General features: G+C 28.2%; 1 protein-coding gene across 1 annotated transcript; it reads right to left on the bottom strand.

Moving 5' to 3' along the window:
* Nucleotides 1-629: 629 nt before the first annotated feature.
* Nucleotides 630-21,373, bottom strand: LOC132936866 (uncharacterized). The gene is made up of 2 exons (XM_061003651.1): nt 21,026-21,373; nt 630-4,439 (listed from the first exon to the last, which is right to left on the bottom strand). Exon 2 carries the CDS (start codon nt 4,207-4,209, stop codon nt 2,476-2,478), a length of 1,734 nt encoding a protein of 577 aa, XP_060859634.1. The 5' UTR covers nt 4,210-4,439; nt 21,026-21,373; the 3' UTR covers nt 630-2,475.
* Between the last annotated feature and the right edge of the window lie 331 nt (nt 21,374-21,704).

Below are 21,704 nucleotides of genomic sequence, written 5' to 3' on the forward strand. Positions count from 1 at the left end.
TGTTTTTAAGGTCATCAACTTCTGAGTCCTAATTATAACATAAAAGGATAGAAAAAAAAATTTCTAAATAAAGCGAGTGAATAAAGATTAATGATATATTTTAAATTTTTTTATATATTGTTAAAATTATGAATGTTAATATTATATAGGTATAGTACAAAATTGAATGAACTTATATCTAGAGGATTGTTGCCCGAATACTGTATTCGTTTTAGGGACGATGACATTAGTTTATATAATAAAATAAGGATGTTGGACTTAGTTGAAAACTATGAACCTGCATATTTTACAATTTTTAATACTTCTTCTCCTTCTACCACATATCTTGCTCCTAAATTTCACTTAAGGTAATTAAACATTTCATTTATACTTAATGCTTTTTAGTTATAATTTTTTTAAATAAACCTTTAAAATAACAGATTCAAATTGTGTGTAATATCTATATTCATTAATCCATTATACATGGTAGTATAACCTACTATTAGAATATAATATAAATCTTACTAAATAATGTATAGTTAACATTTAAAATAATAAACAGCCGATTTAATAAATAAATCGGGATAATTAGCAAAACAATGAAAAACTAAGAACTTTTTAAAATATTTTATCCCAAAATAATTATGTTTGTAATATTAGGAGTACTTCTTTGAGTCACCATTTTGTATATTATTTTGACGGAAAATCTTAATTTGAATTCCTTATATTATAAGTAAAAACCGATAGATTCAATAGATTTTGCAACTTTATATTGATATCATGTAAATAAAATCTGTTAAAATATGTACACGAATCAGACTAATTAGTCTTCCTATTAAATATAATATTAAATTTTTTTGCAATTTTTGTATACTTCACGTGATGAAAATATATACAAATTATTATACTTCAGTTAATTTTACAATAAGAATATAACTTTGATTTAAATTTTCAATTCATGGTTTTCCTAATATTAGAGAAGCCAGAAGTGTTCTATAGATAGTATTAGATACAGCCATACAATAGTGTCGTGATATTATTAATATACCAATAATTATAATTTATTGGCCAACGACGTATTCCAGGTACCAATGGGAAGATAAATTTAAATATTATTTTATCTTAGGAAAAAATTAAGGATAAAACTATCGAAACTTACTCTGAGGTTATGAGGGGAAATCACAATGTTAATTTAGATATAATGCCAAATTTTTTAAATTATTTTTAATATGCACTGATAACAAGTGTAGACATTGAAATACATTTTCGTTATATCAAACATATTTTAAGTACCTAGCAGACAATACAATTTTCAAGAACTCAATTTATATTTGTATATAATTATTATAAGTTTTAATTCAGAAAATAATATATTTTAATTTTTTATATTTTTTTTTATAATTAGATAATGTTCATCATGTTATTTAAGTAAGTAATTAACAATTATATATTTTATGTATTTTTTAAATTTTATCATAATCATACTGTAATTTTGACATATTTTTAACATGATTAAAACTGGTATTTAACTATAAGGGTTCTAAATCAGGTAGGCCTGAGTCAAAGTAATATATATTTATATGACTTAATGTGAGGAACTAAACTTAATTTCACTAAATTTAATATTTAAAAATTATGGCAAACCTATGAAAAGTCACAGCCAAGTTTAGTTTGTAAAATGCATAACCATTCAAGAGAAGCTTCAAATTGAGTTTATCATTATAATGGTTATTTTTAGGGAAGGAAGTAACTAATATTTAAATATTTCATGTTGCTTAAATAAAACACAAACATACCATTAAATAATATGTGTAATGAACCTTGTATGTTTATCTGTAGATAATTTCAACACTATATATTAACAAATATAGAAAAAATGTGACATTTTCTTCACAATATAAAGTGAAAAAGAATACATTTTTAAAAGGTATTTAAATTGATAACATAAGAGGAAATATCAACAACTTTAAATATTTATGTTTCTAAATAAGTAGGTACGGTACCATAAATATATTTAGGATACAATTAATATACATTACTTACATTAAATATTTATTCAGCAAAATACAACCCAATTTATTTTTTATTAATAATTTTAAGGAGTGGTGCAGTGGAGGATAATATATGCAAGGCCATCTAGGATTGCCAACCGTCCTATATTTGTTTAATTTGCTCTAAGTCTAAAAACACTTTTAAGTTAATGTAAAAGCTTATTTGCTAGTCAATATATTATGTTAGTAAAATTTCTTTATTTAAATATGGGAAGTATGATATTAAATATGATAAAAATTATCCAACATTATGCACTATGAAAGTTAACAACCCTAGGGCTAATATATATAGAAATATATGAGAGTATATGCAAAACATTATTTAAGACTACACCACTGATTTTATGAAATAATCTTAATAATAAATATTTATGAAATAATCTTAATAATAAAAGATTTATGAATTAATCTTAATAATAAAAGATATATGAATTAATCTTAATAATTATAATGATTCAGTAATCTGGCTGCCAGCAAAGTCTTTAATAACATTTTTAAAGTCTAAGTTTTTGAGAAGTCCCTGATTCATATTTATGATTAATAATGAATTAAAGGTGTCTTCACTTGTTATTGGTTTCAAAGAAGTCATAACTTTTTTCAATACTGACAAGGTGGAATGTTCAACCTTACAATTGGTAGCTGAAAGGCACAATGCCATTTTTATTACTTTTGCGAGCTGTTCAAAAAAAATTATATTTGATGGTATAAAAGTACTGACTTCTCTAATAGAAGTTAGGGTTCTTTTTATATTATTTGAATTGTTTTTTAATCGATCACATTCGGTAGAAATATGGTAATCTATATACTCTAAGTATATACTTAGAAGATTTTCAAGTGCTTGGCATAATTCTGCATTTGTTATTGTTGAGAAATTATTTAAAAAGTTGAATTTTGATGTTAAATCCCAGTAAATTTCTTTTCTGTATTGTAATTCAGCTTGTATCTCATCTATCATGTAAAAGTAAGTTTTAATTTTAAATTGATCGGCTTCATCAACATAATCAACAGGAAATCTCATTTGTGGTTTTTCGGTATGAATGCTATTATTGAAATGTAGAATATTAGATTTTTCAAATGCACAAGTCTTATAATCCATAAACTTTTCATTGGTCCGAAAACCATTTAAATAGCTTATTAATGATTGGTATACCTCAAAAATTTTAAGGAAATTTATTTCAGTAGATACATATTTGAGTAAATTCTCTTCTAGTTCTGTAATTTTTCCAATAATGTCTTCCCAAAACATTGTTATGAAACATGTTTCCAATCGTTTTACTTTTTGCAAAAGCATAAAAGCGTTAGCACGAATTTTGTATGAAAAACTTATGTTTTTAGATATATGAAACAATGCATATACTATCGTTGACCAATTTTTGTTAAGACATTTACGTGTTTTATTTTTTGATGAAAATGTATTATAAGATAGATCTTTTAACAAAAATTTGACATCATCCCAATGATATTGAAAAAACAAAAAAAATTTAAATAGTTCATCAATTGTTGTAAAGAATATACCGCCTTCATAGCAAGAAGATGCTGCTTTAATCACAACTAAACTTAGAGGATCCGAAGAACATGGCACAATTTCAGCAAATTTGTTTATTGATTTTAGGCAAGATTTTAAGCTATCTCTGTGTTTAAGTATGTTACTATCAATATTATATGATAGTCCCATAAAACCACTGTGGCTTAAATTATATTTATCTAATGTCACATGGAGTATATTCATTAACTGTAAAGCATCGTCTCCTTGTTTATTTATAACATCCAGAAAACGCTTCTTTGGTATACCTTTCTCATCAACATACCGAATGTAAACCGCCGATTCGTCAGTGTCTGGTACAGAATCAATGGACATTGAAAAATACATGGCATTTTCTAGTTCTTTTTTAGTTTGAGTCATAACGTTGTTTGCAATTAAAGAAATTAATCTCTCATAAAGTCCAAATGATAGAATAGGTGTAGGAAATTTACCATGAGTATCAAGAGATTTAGAATACCTAGCAATAAGTAGACGTGACTTGTGTTTATCAGCAACATACTTAATTGTAATAATATCATTATTGAGTCTTTCAGTATTCCGTAAAATATCAACTACTCCAGTAAAAACGTTTGCCCAATATTCATGTTTCAGTTTAACTAAATCACCGGTTTTCCTTTTTCTTCGCACTCGATCCATTGCAAGCTTATTTTTAGAAGAAGAGTTGATAATTTTTCAACAATATATTTTTTTTGGTGTTTTAAGAATTTTAATTTTATAACTGAAAATTGTATTTCTTGATGTTTGGCTTTTTTAAATATTTTTAACCTCTTTATTGTTAAAACAAATTTAAAAATCTAGTATTACACCATGAATAATGTAATGAAGTCAATGAATCATCTCTCTCGATAAGGCTGGCTGGAACAGTTCTAAAAAAAAAAAAATTAAATATATTATTTTATTGAAGAAATTAGTTATGAATTCATCCTTAATAATTTGTAGTGACAACTTATAGTACCTAATTAATTTTATACTACACATTCAATTATCCAAATTAGCTAATTAAACGGTTCTTATAATGTTATTTAATTTGTATTTAATATACAAACGTTTCTTAACGAATAAATTACCTTTCCATGTCTATTTAAATGATTAGTACATAATATTTAGAATATGGGATTAATGATTCAATACAGTGTAAGGTACTAGGTACACACAATATTTGTCATTATACCCCCATAGTATATTAGGTATAACAAACTTTGAATTGTCGAATTTATAGTTACAAATTTTTCAAACACCAAAACATCGTAACATATATTAAAATTAGGTACCTATATGCAGGGGCACCGAATGAAATTAAAATTGGCAGTTCATATAGTTTGATGCACCCACACACCTTCATACTTCACCTTCAAACAACTGTGAAACAGGCTTAACTTATTATATATTATATAAATAATTTAATGATATTACTGTTTTTAATAAAATGATAGCGGGAAAACTCGAAAGTTTACTCTATTATTTTACCCGTCAACCCAACCACCTAATTTTCAATCCAGTTGATTATACTAAAATATGAAAATTTAGATTGGTATCAATTTATTTAAAATCTTATGAAATATTACATTACTCATTGGTTGATACTTTTCCAATAATAAAAGTATACCTATACATTTTTTTTCTTTTCCTTAATAGTTAATTGTAATAATTTACTTATATGTGAAATTTTTGACAACGGTTTTCTAGTTTTGGTTAGGTTTTAAGATCGGTTTTTCCAATTTTTTGGTTTTGGTTTTGGTTTCAAAAAAAGTTTTTAAACTTTATCGGTATCAATAACAGTTTTTGAAAAATCTCGGTTTTTGTTTTTGGAACAGTTTTTTATTAAAAGTATGATTTTTTTTCCTTTACCTAATAATTATCTATTAACTATTAAGGGCTGAGCCTAAAGCCCTATAATATGTCCGATTTGTATAATTAGTGTAGGTACATTGTGATATTTGTATTTTAATTTTGGATCAGTAAGTATAGTAATATAGTAATAATATTATAAAATATAAATAAAATAAAAATCGTATTATCATTGATAATAAATAATAGTATTTAATAATATTATTTATAATCAATGGTATTATCTATAAATATTTTGTAATAATCAGTAATACCATCGGGATTCAAATAAAATATTTTCTTCGCATAAAAATACTTCTTTTAACTAGAATTATAAATAATTTAGTAATTAACTTCGTAAAATTCGAAGGAACCAATAGAGGTTTTAAATTTCAATCGGGTTTAAGAACGGTTTTTCAATCCTATGGTTTAGTTTTAGGTTTTGTAAACGGTTATTTTTAAGATAATAGGTTTCAGTTATGGTTTATTAACCGGTGTTTTAAAGCTTTTGGTTTCGGTTCCGATTACGGTGTTCTAATATGAAAAAAATCACGGTGTTAACCGGTTTTGATTCCTGGTAAGCACTAAAGCTGTAGTACACAATATTCAAAAACAATTTATGTAAGTAAAATAAATTACTTCTGACAAGCGTTTAGTAATTTTCATGGACCATAGTTACAATTTTAAAAATGAAAATATGTTTGAATTCATTATAAAGTTTACTTTATACATAGTTGATTGATTGATCATAAAATGTTTAAATTAACATTTTCTATAAGTGCATGATATAAAATTGGACTCTTTTTGAACTATTCATGGACATTTAAAATTTTTGATTTTTTTTGTCCATAAATATCAATAAAAAAATATATATGCTAAATATATATCCTCGGTTTTAAAAAGGTAATACAAGATTCTTCATAAGTTGTTAATTCTGGAATTAAAAGAAAAAGTTCAGCATAAATCTATAATTTGTTATAACTTATAAGTGTTTGAAGTTAAAATTGAGAAAAAATTTATCAAAGTCACGAACATTTGAAATTTATTTTGCAGAAAAATTCATCAAAATTAACATAAGGTTTCATATAAGTTTTGCTTATAAGAGTTATAAAAGTGGAGTGCAGGAGCACTATTTGGGGTATCGCAGGGTATACATTGCCAGCCCTATTTTTCCCCATGGGGTGTATCATATTGGCCTGCCTCCATTTTATCCTGGTGTTGAAGTATCGGTATTGAATTAATCTATATATTATATAAAAATGAATACCTATCCATCAGTCCTAAACTGTTCATCCGATTGCGATGAAATTTGGTACAGAGATAAATTAGACCTTGGGGAAGAAGATAGAGTTACATTTTGTAGCAAAAAAGGTAAATAAGAGGTCCGATGAGGTTCTCAAACAGAGATTTTGAGATTTACGATGGATAGTTTTGTTTATAATTGGTTGCTATTAATTTTAATAATATTATTATTATTAATAATAGCCTGTGTATTTTAGTACCTACAGAATGTTTCGAGTTTGAACCACGGTTTTGGTGGATCAATTTTTCGTATTGTTTTAGATTCTGAGCGGAGAAATGAATGTATTGGTTTTACAATAATTTGTTTTTTATTTTTATTTTAAATTTTTAAATTTTTCTGTCTTCGTACACGATAAGTAGTCAAAATAATGATTCGATTTTCAACTTCAGTATCTTGTTCGATGGTAAAGTGAATATTGTTGGTGCATTGAGGAGGTCAAAAAAGCGACGGGAAAAACAACATAAAAATTAAGATAAAACGGGAGTTTTTGGTGTAACTTTAAAACAAATGATACATACATACAATTTTGATTAAATGTTATATTTATATTAGCATTTTCTATACAAGATAAAATTTTCAAAATATTTTGATTTATTTTGAACTGTTTACGGACATTTTCAGTTTCCAATTTCATTAGTTTTATGAATGTCAATAAAACTTTATTTGTTGGGTAAAAAAGCTTGAAAATTAAATACAAGGCTCCTTACTATATTATTGCAATGACATTTGAAAAATATTAAAAATCCTTAGTCACAGTTTTTATTTATAAGCATTTAAAGTTCAAATATTGACAAAATACGGAAAAATCACAAAAATTAGCAAACTACTTGAGTTGAGAATTCATAAAAAATGTTCTTTTTAAATCTAAGATTTGAAAATGTAATACAAGATTATCCATAAGTTTGTCTAAGTTTATCAAAAAAAATGTCTACAAGAAAGTCAAATTAAATTTTTATGAGCGTTTGAAATTCATATTTTTACAACATTTGATATTCACTTGATTTCTTATGTAACGATTTTATTATTTTTTTTTTTTTTTTATTGATCTTGAGCCCGGCAGCTGAGGCCATTAGCTATTTTTAGTTTTTACTGTAGGTTATTAAGTCGGTAGGGGGAGGAACACGTATGTGTTTAGTTTGGCAGTATTTTTGATTGGGCACCCGTAGGTATCTGCCATGCCCGGGTGGGGAATGGCGACACTTGTTCTCCGGACACCGTGACTTGTCCGAAGAAAAATGCCGCACATGGTCTAGGAATCGAACTCGGGTCGACTGGGGTCGACTGCGTCGCAGCCGACGCCTTAGTCCGCACGGCCACTCCGTCCCCCTTTATTATTTTGTTGTAATTAAAAAATTATGGTCGGGATGGCTATAAATTAAAATATAATATAATTTACACTTGAATAGACTGCAACTAGACACTCTCAAACGCAGGTTTTCGAATTTACATTTTCTTACACATACAAAAAAAGCACAGGACATACGTTGGGGGATAGTATCATTAAATTGCCGGTTTTCATTGGCCATGGAAGATTTCTAGACACTGATATTCGATTTTCAAACGTTCCCATCTTCGAAATGAGACTGCTCCTGAATTATCAGAAACTCTTATCACAAAATCACCTCCGATTACTAAAATCACCTTCCATATAAGTGCGACATTTATAATTCGACTGTGTCTCCAAAATCGGTACTTACTTACAACTAACACCGGGGGGGGGGGGGGGGAATTATATTTTCAATTCTTCAGTTACTTACGCTACCAACGTGGTCCAACGATTGCATACCTGGTGATATACGCTTCTCATTATGTCCGCGATTCGACGCAGTCGGATTGCCTACCTATGTGATTTGATGACTGATAGCTAGATAATCGAATACACCTATCGACTCTACACTTTTTAACAACAGGAGATCGTATCCAGCCTATCCATTTACAACGTTTGTGACGGTTTGTTAGTTACTCTAACTTTTAAACATTCCCGCCAAAAGGTCAAGCCTTATCTCCAATTCATATCACTAATTCTTCTCACAAATCCTAAATTTTCGTTTTACAACTGCCGCGACTTTTACTTCAAAATCTGTACACACTCTCAGCGAGTCCAACGTCTTCCAAGTTTCACTTAGAGCTAGTATAATATAATTTACACTTAAATAGACTGCAGTGCTTCCACAGCGTGTTACACCGAAAAGGAGTTGAACAATCACAATTTTTTTCTGGGCAACGCCGGGTAATTTAGCTAGTATTATATAAAAATATTTTATAAATAATGCGATATTATACTTTTATCAGTGTTATCACTTTAAAATATCAAAATATCAACGTTAATATTCAAATATATTGTTGATTACTACCGTAATCTAAAATAAGTACAAGTTCTATTGGGGGGAGCATAGTAAAATTCTTATTATTATAAGATTTTTCAACTTTATTTTTCATCCCTAGTATGGTTAGAAATAACTCCAATATAGCTACATTTCAATTATCATTGTTATAACTGTGGCCTGATAAAAAAATTTCAATTTGTTGGCAAATTAATGGCAGCCCTATTTTAAAACTGAAATGGTGCCCTGGTTAAGTGTAATTCCACAAGTATTTTTTATGAGAATTTGATGCTTAAAATTTGACCAAGTTGGATATTGACGTGTAAGATATGAATTTTAGTTTTTCCTTCTTTTTTTGTATGTTTTGGAATTGTAAGAGCATAGTTATAAGTTATAATAATACAAATTACTGTAACGGATATTGTTTAAATTCGTAAGATTAATTGTGAAAATTCTTGATCAGTTTTTTCAGAATTTTTTATTAGATGATTTATATTACTTGAACTCAGATTTTGACTATTGACATTAGAGATTGGCGCATTGGGTTGAGACGTTGAAGTATTGTTCTGATTGTATGTTGAATTTGGTTTTTTAGAAATTGTTTGGATTTCTTAATGTTTAGGGCATCTGAAGTTAGATGTGTGATCTCCTTTACATTAGGCGCAATTAGGTGTTTGAGTTATAGGTGTATTGCCGTTTTCATTTAAGTGGTCGTTTAAAATAATTTAGTTTATTTCCAGGTTAATATTTTAGTCTATTGGTTTTTGCTATAGCCCTATCTATATTCAGTTTATTGTCTTTAATGTCGAGTGTAGACTGCGGTGTGTTTATATTCTAACCATATATAGGGCTATTCGATTATTACGATGATTATTTTTTTTTATCAATTATTTTACTGTTCTTATAAAATGCGATTAATCGCCAAATAATCAAAATTCGATTAATCAAATGAAAATAATATAAATAGTATATTATATAAAAGTGGACATCTACATCTACATATAATCCTACAAATCTTGTTTAAAATTGTGTAGAAGTTAAAGAATCAATTTATTCTTGGTAAAAAAAATCGATTAATCGGTTAATCAGTCATTACAAAAAATCTATTAATAGGCTATTCAGTCATTAAAAAATCGGTTATCGATTAATCAGTCGTTAAAAAATCGATTTTCGGTTTGATTATTAACTTTTGATTAATCGAAATAATCGATTAAAACGTGAAATTAATAATCGAGTGGTAAAAAAAAATAATCGAACAGCCCTAGACTGCATCCGTAGGGCTAATAAAATTGTATTCGCTAGTAGTCACGTCGTCTCGCCGAGTAAATATTTTACGCCACTGAAAAACAGGCCAGTGAGCAATCTAAATAGTATTTATAATCAAAATCAATGCTGGTCCATTTACTGTATGTTATTTCCTATGGTAACTTCCATGAGGTGATCATAACAGCGGTTATAATATAGAATAAATCCGGGTTCACAGTAACGACAATGCAGACTGTCGTGGTGTGTCCAAAAGTTGAGATCAGCATAAACTCTGATGGAGGGTTAGCGAATGATACCATGATGACATGGGACAATCAGAATACGATAAAATTACTAAGCAGCGACGGGGATCTAGCAATCTAGGTCATCTGCAGCCACCAGGCGCAAACATAAACATTCAATTTATTTTAATTTTATCATGTTTATTTTGCAGTAGTAATAAAAAAAATTTTATTTTATTATTAAGAAATGTTAAAACCCGGCACACGGACTAAATGGTTATTGGATTCTTAATATTGTTTTCGTTGCAAATCTAGCAAAATACATGATCAATAATTTTTCAATTTTTTTTTATTCGATTTTATACCTAGTTAATTTTTGGTCTTGCTTATTGTTTGCTTTTTTCAAACAATGTTATGCTTTTTTTGTTATTAATTTTACTTTAAAATCTGATCTCTATTAATTACCTACTAATCAATAAGCAGGTAGGAATCACGAATAAGATATATCTTAATATGTGGTAGGAAAGTATTCAATATAATAAAGGATGCTTATATTAAAATATTTTTAGATAACAAGGGCTCCAATTCAGTTTTTTTTTAAAGGTGTGCAAATAATTAAAGAGGCCAAATTTTTCCCACCATCAAGCCAATCGTAAAAAAAACGTTTTTCGTGTTTTCACTATAGAATTTTATCAAGAACATCCTTAACTTTCATACATAACATATTATACATTAATAAATTAAATTAAATTTTATTATTTTTAAATGTTTGAACGCATAAATTTGATAAATACATATATTATACGTCCGTGATACATAGTTACCTATATTTAAAATTAGGATATCAAACAAAAGGGAAAATACAAACTAATTACACGCCGATGGATAAAGTGACACTGATATAAATTTATCAATTATCAAATCAGAGGACACAATATAATAATCGGTGGCTGGCAGTTGTCCGAATAATGATAAAGACCGATAAGAGTGGTTGTACGGTGGTTACCCTGTGACCAACTTGAGGTGGTGTTGCACAGCAAGTCGGGGGATATTTTCGATTTGCGGAGCGGAGCGACGGCGCCGAGGAGCGTAGCGACGAGTGCCGCTAGCATGGCATCACTGTACGATGTTTTTTAAAATTGGTGTCACTGTAAAATGGTGGTATATGCTGGTATGGTATTGTGGTTATAAGCTGCCTTATCATTTTTCGGACAACTGCCCCCTACCCTATAATAATATTATTTATGATTAGCAGTGACTACAGAATAGTGGTGCATGCACAATTTAAGATTAGCAAACTGAAGGCCAAGATAGCAAGGCCACAGTATGAATGACGTCTAGGCCAATTGTAGATACCCAAATGGCACCACTGTTTAATAACTTTAATTTTTGTTTATTAAATTATTAACATTGATAGTTATCAGGGTTTGAACTTATATTACAGTAACTACACAGAAAATTGACAATACCTACTTGTAAGCAAAGGTGGGCATTAACTTGTTAAAAATTTAAAGTTGAGTTAAAAAGTTAATATTTTTGAACTTTTGAACTCAATTTTAACTTATTAACTTCTTTAGTTAAAATTTAATTGAATTAACTTAACTTGCCACACTTAATTATTTTCATTATCTTGCCCACCTTTGGTTTTAGGTAATATCATTGGTACTGTACCTATAATGTATAATCAATGGTACCTAATACTTGAATATAGGGCTAACAATAAAAAAAAAAAAAAACAGTTATTAGTATTAAATATTTAAACCGTTTAACGTAAATTGTGTTATCATTTTTTTGTAATTTGATTTCAAAAAATACATGTATTAAGTACCAACTCCGATAATTATTACAGTGTATATTTAATTAAGAATCTTATTAATTAAATATTATAATTAACCATTTAATTAAAGCATGATTAATAAAACTGCATCACTGCTTTTATTATTGATATTTAATTGCACTTTACATGTTCACTATACTCTTAGAACATTGTGTTGATATTTCAATGCTTAACGAAGAAATGATTAAAGGTCCCCACACATTGCAGCGGTGGCGGTGGCGCTGAATTGCTGCAGGACACATTTCACCGCTCACCGCGGCGGTAAATCCAAGACAATAGAATTTAACGCCACCAGTGCAGTATGGGGAATGGGGACCTTAAAAAAATTGTACTCAAAGTCGGTGACAAAGCTAAGCTTCTAACTAGTCTTGGCGAATGGCAAAAACTAAAAAGTATTAGAATTAGCTAATAATAGAACTGAATACATGATAAATATTAGATAGTTTTAAAAGTAGCATTTGATAACTTTGTTAAATTTTACATGATTTGGAAATTTTAAATAGGTAATTTAGGTATACTATAATTATATATAATTGCATGTCACTCTTAATAATAGCCTTTTAACTAAATTGTGATATTAATTATAATACTTGTTAGGTTTATTAGTCAGTGGCGTAAATTGGGTCCAATTTCTGGTGGTGCAGAGGCGTATTCTTAACCTATAATTTCCAACACACCAATAATCCAACTTACTAAGTAAAATCCTTCCCAATAAAAAAACTATGTATTTTCCCATATATTCCTTTAAATAATAATTACATTTTGAAATATTTTAGCAGTAAAACCTTTATTATTATAATATTAATTTTAAAAAAAGGTGGGCATGTAGGTATTGCTATGCTGTACAGTAGGTGACAAGTTGGTCACTGTAATGGATGGTGTTAAATTTGAATTCAATGATATAATATTATCGTATAAGAAAAACGATTCTGAGCAAAGACAGTAGTATGATATAACTAAGTATATTTGATGATATAATTGTGAAGAAAGTAATGTATGTGGAACTTTAATTTAAATTTTTAATCGTTAGCTATAACAGTTGAACATTTTATAAATTTTACTACAAAATAATTATTACATTTTAAATTTGATACATTTTCTTAAAATTCAAACTTTAATATGAGGAATCTTGTATTACATTTTCAAATCTTAGATTTAAAAAGAAAATATTTATGAATAACTAACTCAAAATAATTTGGATATTTTTGTAAATTTTATGTATTTTGTCAATATTTGAACTTAAAATGCTTATAAAAAAAATTCTGACTATGGATTTTTAATATTTTTTATCTGTTTTTGAAACAATATATTAGGAGCCTTCTATTAAGCTTTTGTACCCAACAAATAAAATTTTATTAATATTTATCGAACAAAAAACTAAAAAATTGGAAACTGAAAATGTTCCTTAACAGTTTAACAGAAAAATTTTATTTTTGACCCCCCAAAGTACCAACTATATTCACTTTCCGATTAGAAAAGATACTGTTGAAGAAAATCTAAATACTTTTAGAAGTGTCACTAAAAAGTGAAAACACAAAAACAAAAAAATAAAAAACACACATCATTGTAAAATCAATACATTCATCGTTCCACTCAGAATCTAAAATTGGAAACTGAAAATTTCTTACACAAGAAATGACAAAGGTGTTTACCAAAGAACATAGTACATCAGTACATATTTTATTCCCTACATAAAATATGGTAAAATAGGAAATTTATTTAATGAATATAATTATTATTTTTGTATTTTTTAATATTGAATTATTTCAAATTTCAAATTTATAACAATAGACTAAGTTTTAAATTTCAGTGTAGTAATACATTTTACAATGCTTTTATTAGCATAAACTAAAACTAGTAAATTGTCAATTGCGTACTTTCGAAGTCAATGGGTTCTCCAATATTAGTATTAATATTAATATAGTATTTGTATCCCAACACTTGTGGAGTCAATAGCTATTGAGTAAATATCCACTAGTATTCTACATTTTTTATAACAAAGTAAACTATTAATAGTGTCATCCTTGGTAATTACCGATTTAGAAATCATTTAGAAATACTGCTGACTGCCGAGGTTTAATATAAATATTGTATAAAACCAGCAATTCAAACACGGATAAAGTTCTTCACAAATAAGTTGTATAATCCGTCAATACAGTTTAATATTAAAGCTAACAAACAAATTTGTTCTGCTGCGAATGCAAATTTGGTATGTTTAGGTCTTAGACCGAGCTATTAAAGTAACATAATGTTTGGCGTTGAGGTGAGTAAAATAGCTAACGACCGTAAACAGTGAACTGATTATGTCCCATCAGGATAGTCCTGCCGAGAAATCGGGAATTTTCCGGTGGGCCTCCTCTGTATTTGGGCAATGGGGCCCTTTTAAATAGTTTGACACAATAACGTCTTGACAATAAAATATGTATGGGCACAATATAGAGTATGAAATAGTAACTAGGGTACTACAGTTACAACAAACATAGAAGCATAATAATATATTAATATTATACAATAGACCGAAGAAATATAATTCACTTTAATAATATTAAGGGCATAATATGTAATTTGCACAGCAAAAAACTTGATAAAGGGAAACTATGCCATTATGTAATCTACTCAATCTTGTATTAATACAAATAAAACAATAATATAATAAAATACATATGCACAATTTGAAAATAATGAATAATAATTTTTTTTAACTTATTCTGAGTTATTCATAAGTATTTTATTCACCAATCAAGTTGATTTTTATAGAAATACATTTTAAGAACATTATTAAGATATACATAAAGTTATATAAAAATTAAGTAATTTAAATTGTAGGTACACCTAAGTACTGTGTGTATAAATAAGTAATAATTAATAAAATATGTAAAATCATTATAATATTCACTGTGTCTTGTTCATGTTATTTATTCACGTTTTATAACTGATGTGAGTTCGGTAAATTTATCAGATAACTGGAGTTGAAATGTAGTTAGTGTGGTGTAGATTATCAAAATTAATATTAAGATGTAGAGCAAATTATATAATAAAAATATTCCTTCCCACTTCATACAGACTGAGGACTATCTCAAAAGAAGCGTGGTTAAAAATATGTTGGTGTTTTTTAAGGTTATATTCTATGTAAATTATAAAAATTATATAAAAAATCATATATTGTGAATTAAATGTTATTAAAATAACATTAAATTTTAACGTTAAAAAATAGAAAAATTGAAACATTTCTTTATATCATACATCGGGTAAATTTTTGAGGCACTATTTTTTTTATAATCTATACGTGCTATTCGATGGAAATTTGTCAATGATGTTTCCAATAGGCCACTGTTTTATTATATGTATTTATAATTTATACAGGGTGATTCATTAAGCGTAAAACACTATTATCTCAAAAACTATTAAAAAACAACGTTTTTATTAAAAAATTATATTTTTAAATATTTTTTATCCTTATAATTTTTAAGTTTTTTACTTTTTTGAACGACAGCCTAGAGGTTAAATTTCATATTCCAAAGCAGAATATTTTTCTAAGTATTTTGATACATAAAAATCGAATTTAGGACGAGTAGTTTATGAGTTATAAGAATTTAAAGTTTAGATGGACGGAGTCGAGTGGTATGGGGTTACCCCACAAAATGTTTGTCCACTACTCCGCTTGTCTAAACTTTAAATAAAACTACTCGTCCTAAATTTGATTTTTATGTATCAAAATACTTAGAAAAATATTCTGCTTTGGAAAACGAAATTAAAACTTGTTGTCATTCAAAAAAGTAAAAAACTTAAAAAATATTTAAAAATATGAAAACTTTGTTTTTAACAACTTGAAACTTTTTAAAAAAATATTATCAAAAACATTAATACTTTTTGAGATAATCAGTGTTATACGCTTAATGAATCACTCTGTATATATATTTTTTAAATTTCAATTTAAATTATACAACGGTATACCTGCAGTATATCGGTATATCGACCTCAAATCGATATACCGGTATTGCCGTCAGCCGTTTGGGAATTTACCTGTTTGCAAAACCTTTTTCGATGGGAGCGGTTTGGGAATAAACTAACAATATACGTGATCCGTTTGGGATGTACCGATCAAAACCAGTGCCGTAACTAGAGATCCAAAGACCCAGGTAAAAATAAATGTGTTCAAAACGGATAAAATGTCTTATTACCTACATAATATATTGGTACTAGTTAATACCATACGAAAACAGCAATAAATTGTACTTTAAAGGTCAATAATCGTAGATATTTAAAAAAATCAGTTTTATAGTTGGTTTATCCAATCGATAAGCATATTAACCGACACTAGACTTGGACATGACACAAGTATGAAGTAGATATACTACAATTTATAGTACAATATCGTGTAAACTGCAGAATTATTATGTGAAATACGTATAGGTATGGTTTAAATAGTATTATTAAATTATTAATTATTTATCCGTCATTTTCCTTTTTTTAAATTTGAAAAATATGCAAATTCTATTTTTAAAAAAATAATACATTATTAGAATACGACTGCAGGGTTATGTATAGGAAAAATGATCAAAATGGTTGGTTAAAACTAAATATGTGCGAAAGTAGAAAAATATTGAAGTCGAATTTTAAAAATAAATAAATAATTAAATATATTTTGCATGTTACTAATCCAGTAATAAATCAAACGACTTTGTATCTATTATCTATTATCGCTATACTCTGGCCCAGGATAAAACGACCGTAAAACCGTGGCTGCGCATCGCTCCCCATTCTATACAGAGAACCATACCGGTCGGCCACGATCGCCGAGAGGCATCATTGACACATTCGTATGTACCGTAGTGGTAACATTCACAACAATAAAATTTGTCAATTTGTGTTTGAACTAACGTTTAAGTTATAACGCATTTGTTGACGAGTATTATGTTTATATCAAAAAATATTGATGTTAATACATTAGTACTGCATATAATATAGGTACTACATAATATAACCAACGCGGCGATGTAATGGCTAAGGATTGAAAATTTAAAACAAGGCTCCACGTAAATAGGTTATATATAAATTACTTTATTCACAATAATATCATCAAATATACTTGGTAAAATCATAGGCTGACTGACCGTTTTCGCTCAGAATCGTTTTTCTTATACAATTATATTATATCATTGAATTCAAATTTAACACCATCCATTACAGTGACCCACTTGTAACCTACTGTACAGCAGAGCGACATCCACTTATCCACCTTTTTTTAGTTTTTTTTTCTATAAATATCAATAAAATTCTATTTGTTGGGTAAAAAAGCGTGAACATTTAATGCAAGGCTCCTGATATAATGTTACAATAGCAATTGAAAAATATTAAAATACATAGGCACAATTTTATTTATAAGCATTGAAAGTTGGAATTTTGACAACATTTATCAAATTTAAAATTTAATAATTATTTTGTAGTTGAAAATTTATAAAATGTTTAACTTTTATGGCTAAGGATTGAAAATTTAAAACAAGGGGTTCCACGTAAATAGGTTATATATAAATTACTTTGTTCACAATAATATCATCAAATATACTTGGTAATATCTTAGGCTGACTGACCGTTTTCGCTCAGAATCGTTTTTCTTATACAATGATATTATATCATTGAATTCAAATTTAACACCATCCATTACAGTGACCCACTTGTAACCTACTGTACAGCAGAGCGACATCCACTTATCCACCTTTTTTTTTATACTTTTCAGTTTTAACAACATAAAGGACCATTTTATTATAAACATGATGACATTCAAAGGAAAAAAAAATTAGTATAAAAAGTGTAAAAAAATACCATGTAATTAAAATGTTACAATAATCAATTTCAAGTATTTACAGTTTTTCATTTTTAAATTAAAAGAAAATAACAAAATTAATTTCATTGAAAACAGGGTTTATCTAAAAAAAACCATGTTTTTCTCAGTTATTTATTTTTAATCTTCTAATTATTAAGAAAAGTGTTGATAATTTTTTACTTTTGTCCTAAAATCATTGAATATTTGATACTAAGTACTATATACTGAGTTCTGTGTATTTACTTTAAAACAATAGTAATTATTTGAATCCAAAAGTTAAATTAATTATTAAAATTTTTGTTTTTAGTGTTATTTGTTAATTATGATATTATAGGTTTAATTGTAGAACACTTAAAATTAATTTCATCATTATTTGAAGACAAAGATCCAACACTACAAATATGACTCCGGATTATTGATATATGAATTCCATTATATTTTTTTTAAACCAGACCCAGAATAGATAAAGATATTCAACTTTCCATTCCTATGTTTACAGGTGCATTCAAACAATTTGGAAATATCCGCCTGAATTAATAAGTACACATTTTAAATTCATAATTAATCGAATAAACAAAAAAGAATAAATCATTTTTATGTTTATTCATTAGCCACTTTGACAAGTTTAATGTTTGCAATTATAATACTCAATTAAATGTTAAAAGTTAAAAGTTAAAAAAGGTGGGCTAGTGGGTGTAGATCTGCTGTACTGTAGGGTCGCTGTAATAGTGTAATGGATTATGTTAAATTTGAATTCAACGATATAATATTATTGTATAAGAAAAACGATTCTAAGAAAATGATCAGTCAGCCTATGATATTACTAAGTATATTTAAAATGCACTAATGGCATGGCATAGTAATAGATTTTCATTAGTTACATGCAATTTTACTAAGATCTTGAATAAAATAATAATATTGACCATAAACATTCAATTTTTTATCTATTCACCCCATTTACAGAATTTATAAAATGTTCTGAATGATTGACAGCTGACAAATTCATTATTATCTTTAGACTGTGGTTTGATATCCATTTATCAGACACTATAATATTCCCCAGAAAAAAACGTCTCTTTGGATGATTGAAATTAATTTATTTTAATCTCATTAATTTATCTTATAAAATGAATAAAACTAGTACCTAGATCACTGCAGGCCCACAAGCCTACTACTAGTATAAGTGTACTAGGTTACAAGTTAAACGAATGCCTTTTTTCCTTTTGGCAGAACCGTATAACGGCTTTGAAATTGTTGTTTTTTAACATTATAATAAACGAGTCAAAACTAATATAAAATCAAAAAAAATCCGTAGTTGTCTAGTAGTATTTAATTGTAATAATAAATGACCAATGAAAAAAATAATGCTAAGTAATTAGTAATTACACCCAAATAGTTTTCTAATTTCTGAGTTTCTGACTATATATTTTGTGGTAAGTGGTGGAATAGCTTCAACAGCTGTATAACTACAGAACACTAAAATAGATTTATTCTATGGTAAAAAGTCTAAACACTATTATACCTAACATACATATACATTTTCAAATTTGGTACTGTTTTGAACTGTTTGTACCTACTTCAAATTTTATGAGAAATATTTATTTATTCACGATTTGTGTACACTCAAGACATTAGGTTTTTGCCGCACTGTATGCAAAATGAATTATCCATAATCACTAATAAGTATAACACATTCACTAGTCTACTACAACCAGAATAATTGAAATATAAGAGTGACAATCAGCATAGAAGATTTAACACTAAGCTTATTGATAAAATATTTATTTATTTATTAATATGAAACAGAACGAGTCCAATACAAATATAGATATTAATCTTAAAGCTAAAGTATGTAACAGTATAAATTATAACAACAATATAGAGAAAAACATTACATAAATAGGAACTGGTTTAGTCCCCCAATAGAAACGACGGATCCTCGTTCCCTAATCTCATCATTCGTGATATAGGACTGTTTCGCAAATAATTCACAGAACAAAAGGGGATAAGGAAGAGGAAGATGCTTTGAGAATTAAAACTAGGATTCTAAAATGAAGCTTATTTAGTAGAATAGATGAGTCGATTCAGACATCAATGAGTTTTGACAATAACGATAGGTTTGTTTGAACTTTTATTTATGAAAGATTAGCATCAGGGATCATAATCTATCATTGGACTTGGTTGAACGGATAATATTATTAATAATTCTTAGATATTACTGCTTACTGGTAACGTTATCTCCTACGTTATTTCAAAAGTTTAGCATTCGCTACACATTTGAAATAGTGTTGAACGCCACAATATGCAACATAAGGATTGGTTAGTTTTTGTTATAAATGCACAATGATAATATTAACACAATTTTGTGTAATTGTTTAAGAAATAGTATAAACCCTGATCAAATCAGTAAAATAATTCTGTTCATCTTTAAACATTTGTTGTGAGGATCTTATAAGTTTTATAATATCATCATCCATCGCATACTAGATACAGTGTACCGAAGAAAATCAATAACAAGTTTAATATAATAACATGATACTTTATAATATGTGATTGTGTTCCATGGCATTATGAAATGGAAAATTTTAAAATTTTGTTCATAACCTAAAATTGTTATTCACTGCCAACCAAGTTGCCTGTTTAATAGCTTAGAACGTATTTTAAACGATTTGCACTTCTAAAAGATTTATAACAAGTAGCCGGTTTACTCTGCCATTTATACCAATCAGGATAGTTGTAATTTAAGTGGAAGCGAGGCAAGCAAACAAACAAAGATAATCGTTTAGCGTTTTGTTTGAGAAACGGGAGAACTCTTAAATAATAATAAAATGTTATATAATTGATACTTACGTGACTTTCACTATTTCTGTATCCGCGAGCTATTGAAAACAGTAAATGATGGAACGCGTACGCACACACTCCGTGAAAGTAAATTTGAGTGAAATATCATTCACGAGCAGTAAAAAACAAGTATCCAAGCACTGTGGACAGTTGCGGGCGCGGACTCTGGAGTCTGGTGCCGAATTGTAAGGTTATGGAAAACGAAATTTGTTACAGAAAACACATGTTTGTACATCGGACGTCATCGTTGTGTAATATTATCGATCCGTCAACACAATAATATGTGTGTATACCTTCACAACGTATAAGAATGGTCCATTATCAGTCTTATGTCGCTTTATCATTCGCGGGTCGCAACAGTGTGGGCCGAAGAGCCACTGCGTATCTGTTCAGTTTCACGATCGATCCAGCTCCCGGCCATCAGTCATGCTATCAGTCATGGCTGGGTCGGTGTTTTGCGGCGACGAACTGCCGGAGTGGATGTGTGTGTGGGGTGGGGGGATGGGAGAGGGTCAAAGGTCTGAAAATTACAACGAAGCTGATATCGCGCCGACGTGAGATTCAAACCCACCGGCCACCACCCACGTCTCTACGTGTCGAGTGCGTCGATGCGCGCTTTGTACGGCTGTTGAGAATTTAGTGACCTTGTCCACGGATTCAATAACGAACATCGAAAACCAAACTACCT

This window comes from Metopolophium dirhodum, chromosome 1 (genome assembly GCF_019925205.1).
Source record: "Metopolophium dirhodum isolate CAU chromosome 1, ASM1992520v1, whole genome shotgun sequence".
In the NCBI taxonomy this organism is placed as follows: domain Eukaryota; kingdom Metazoa; phylum Arthropoda; class Insecta; order Hemiptera; family Aphididae; genus Metopolophium; species Metopolophium dirhodum.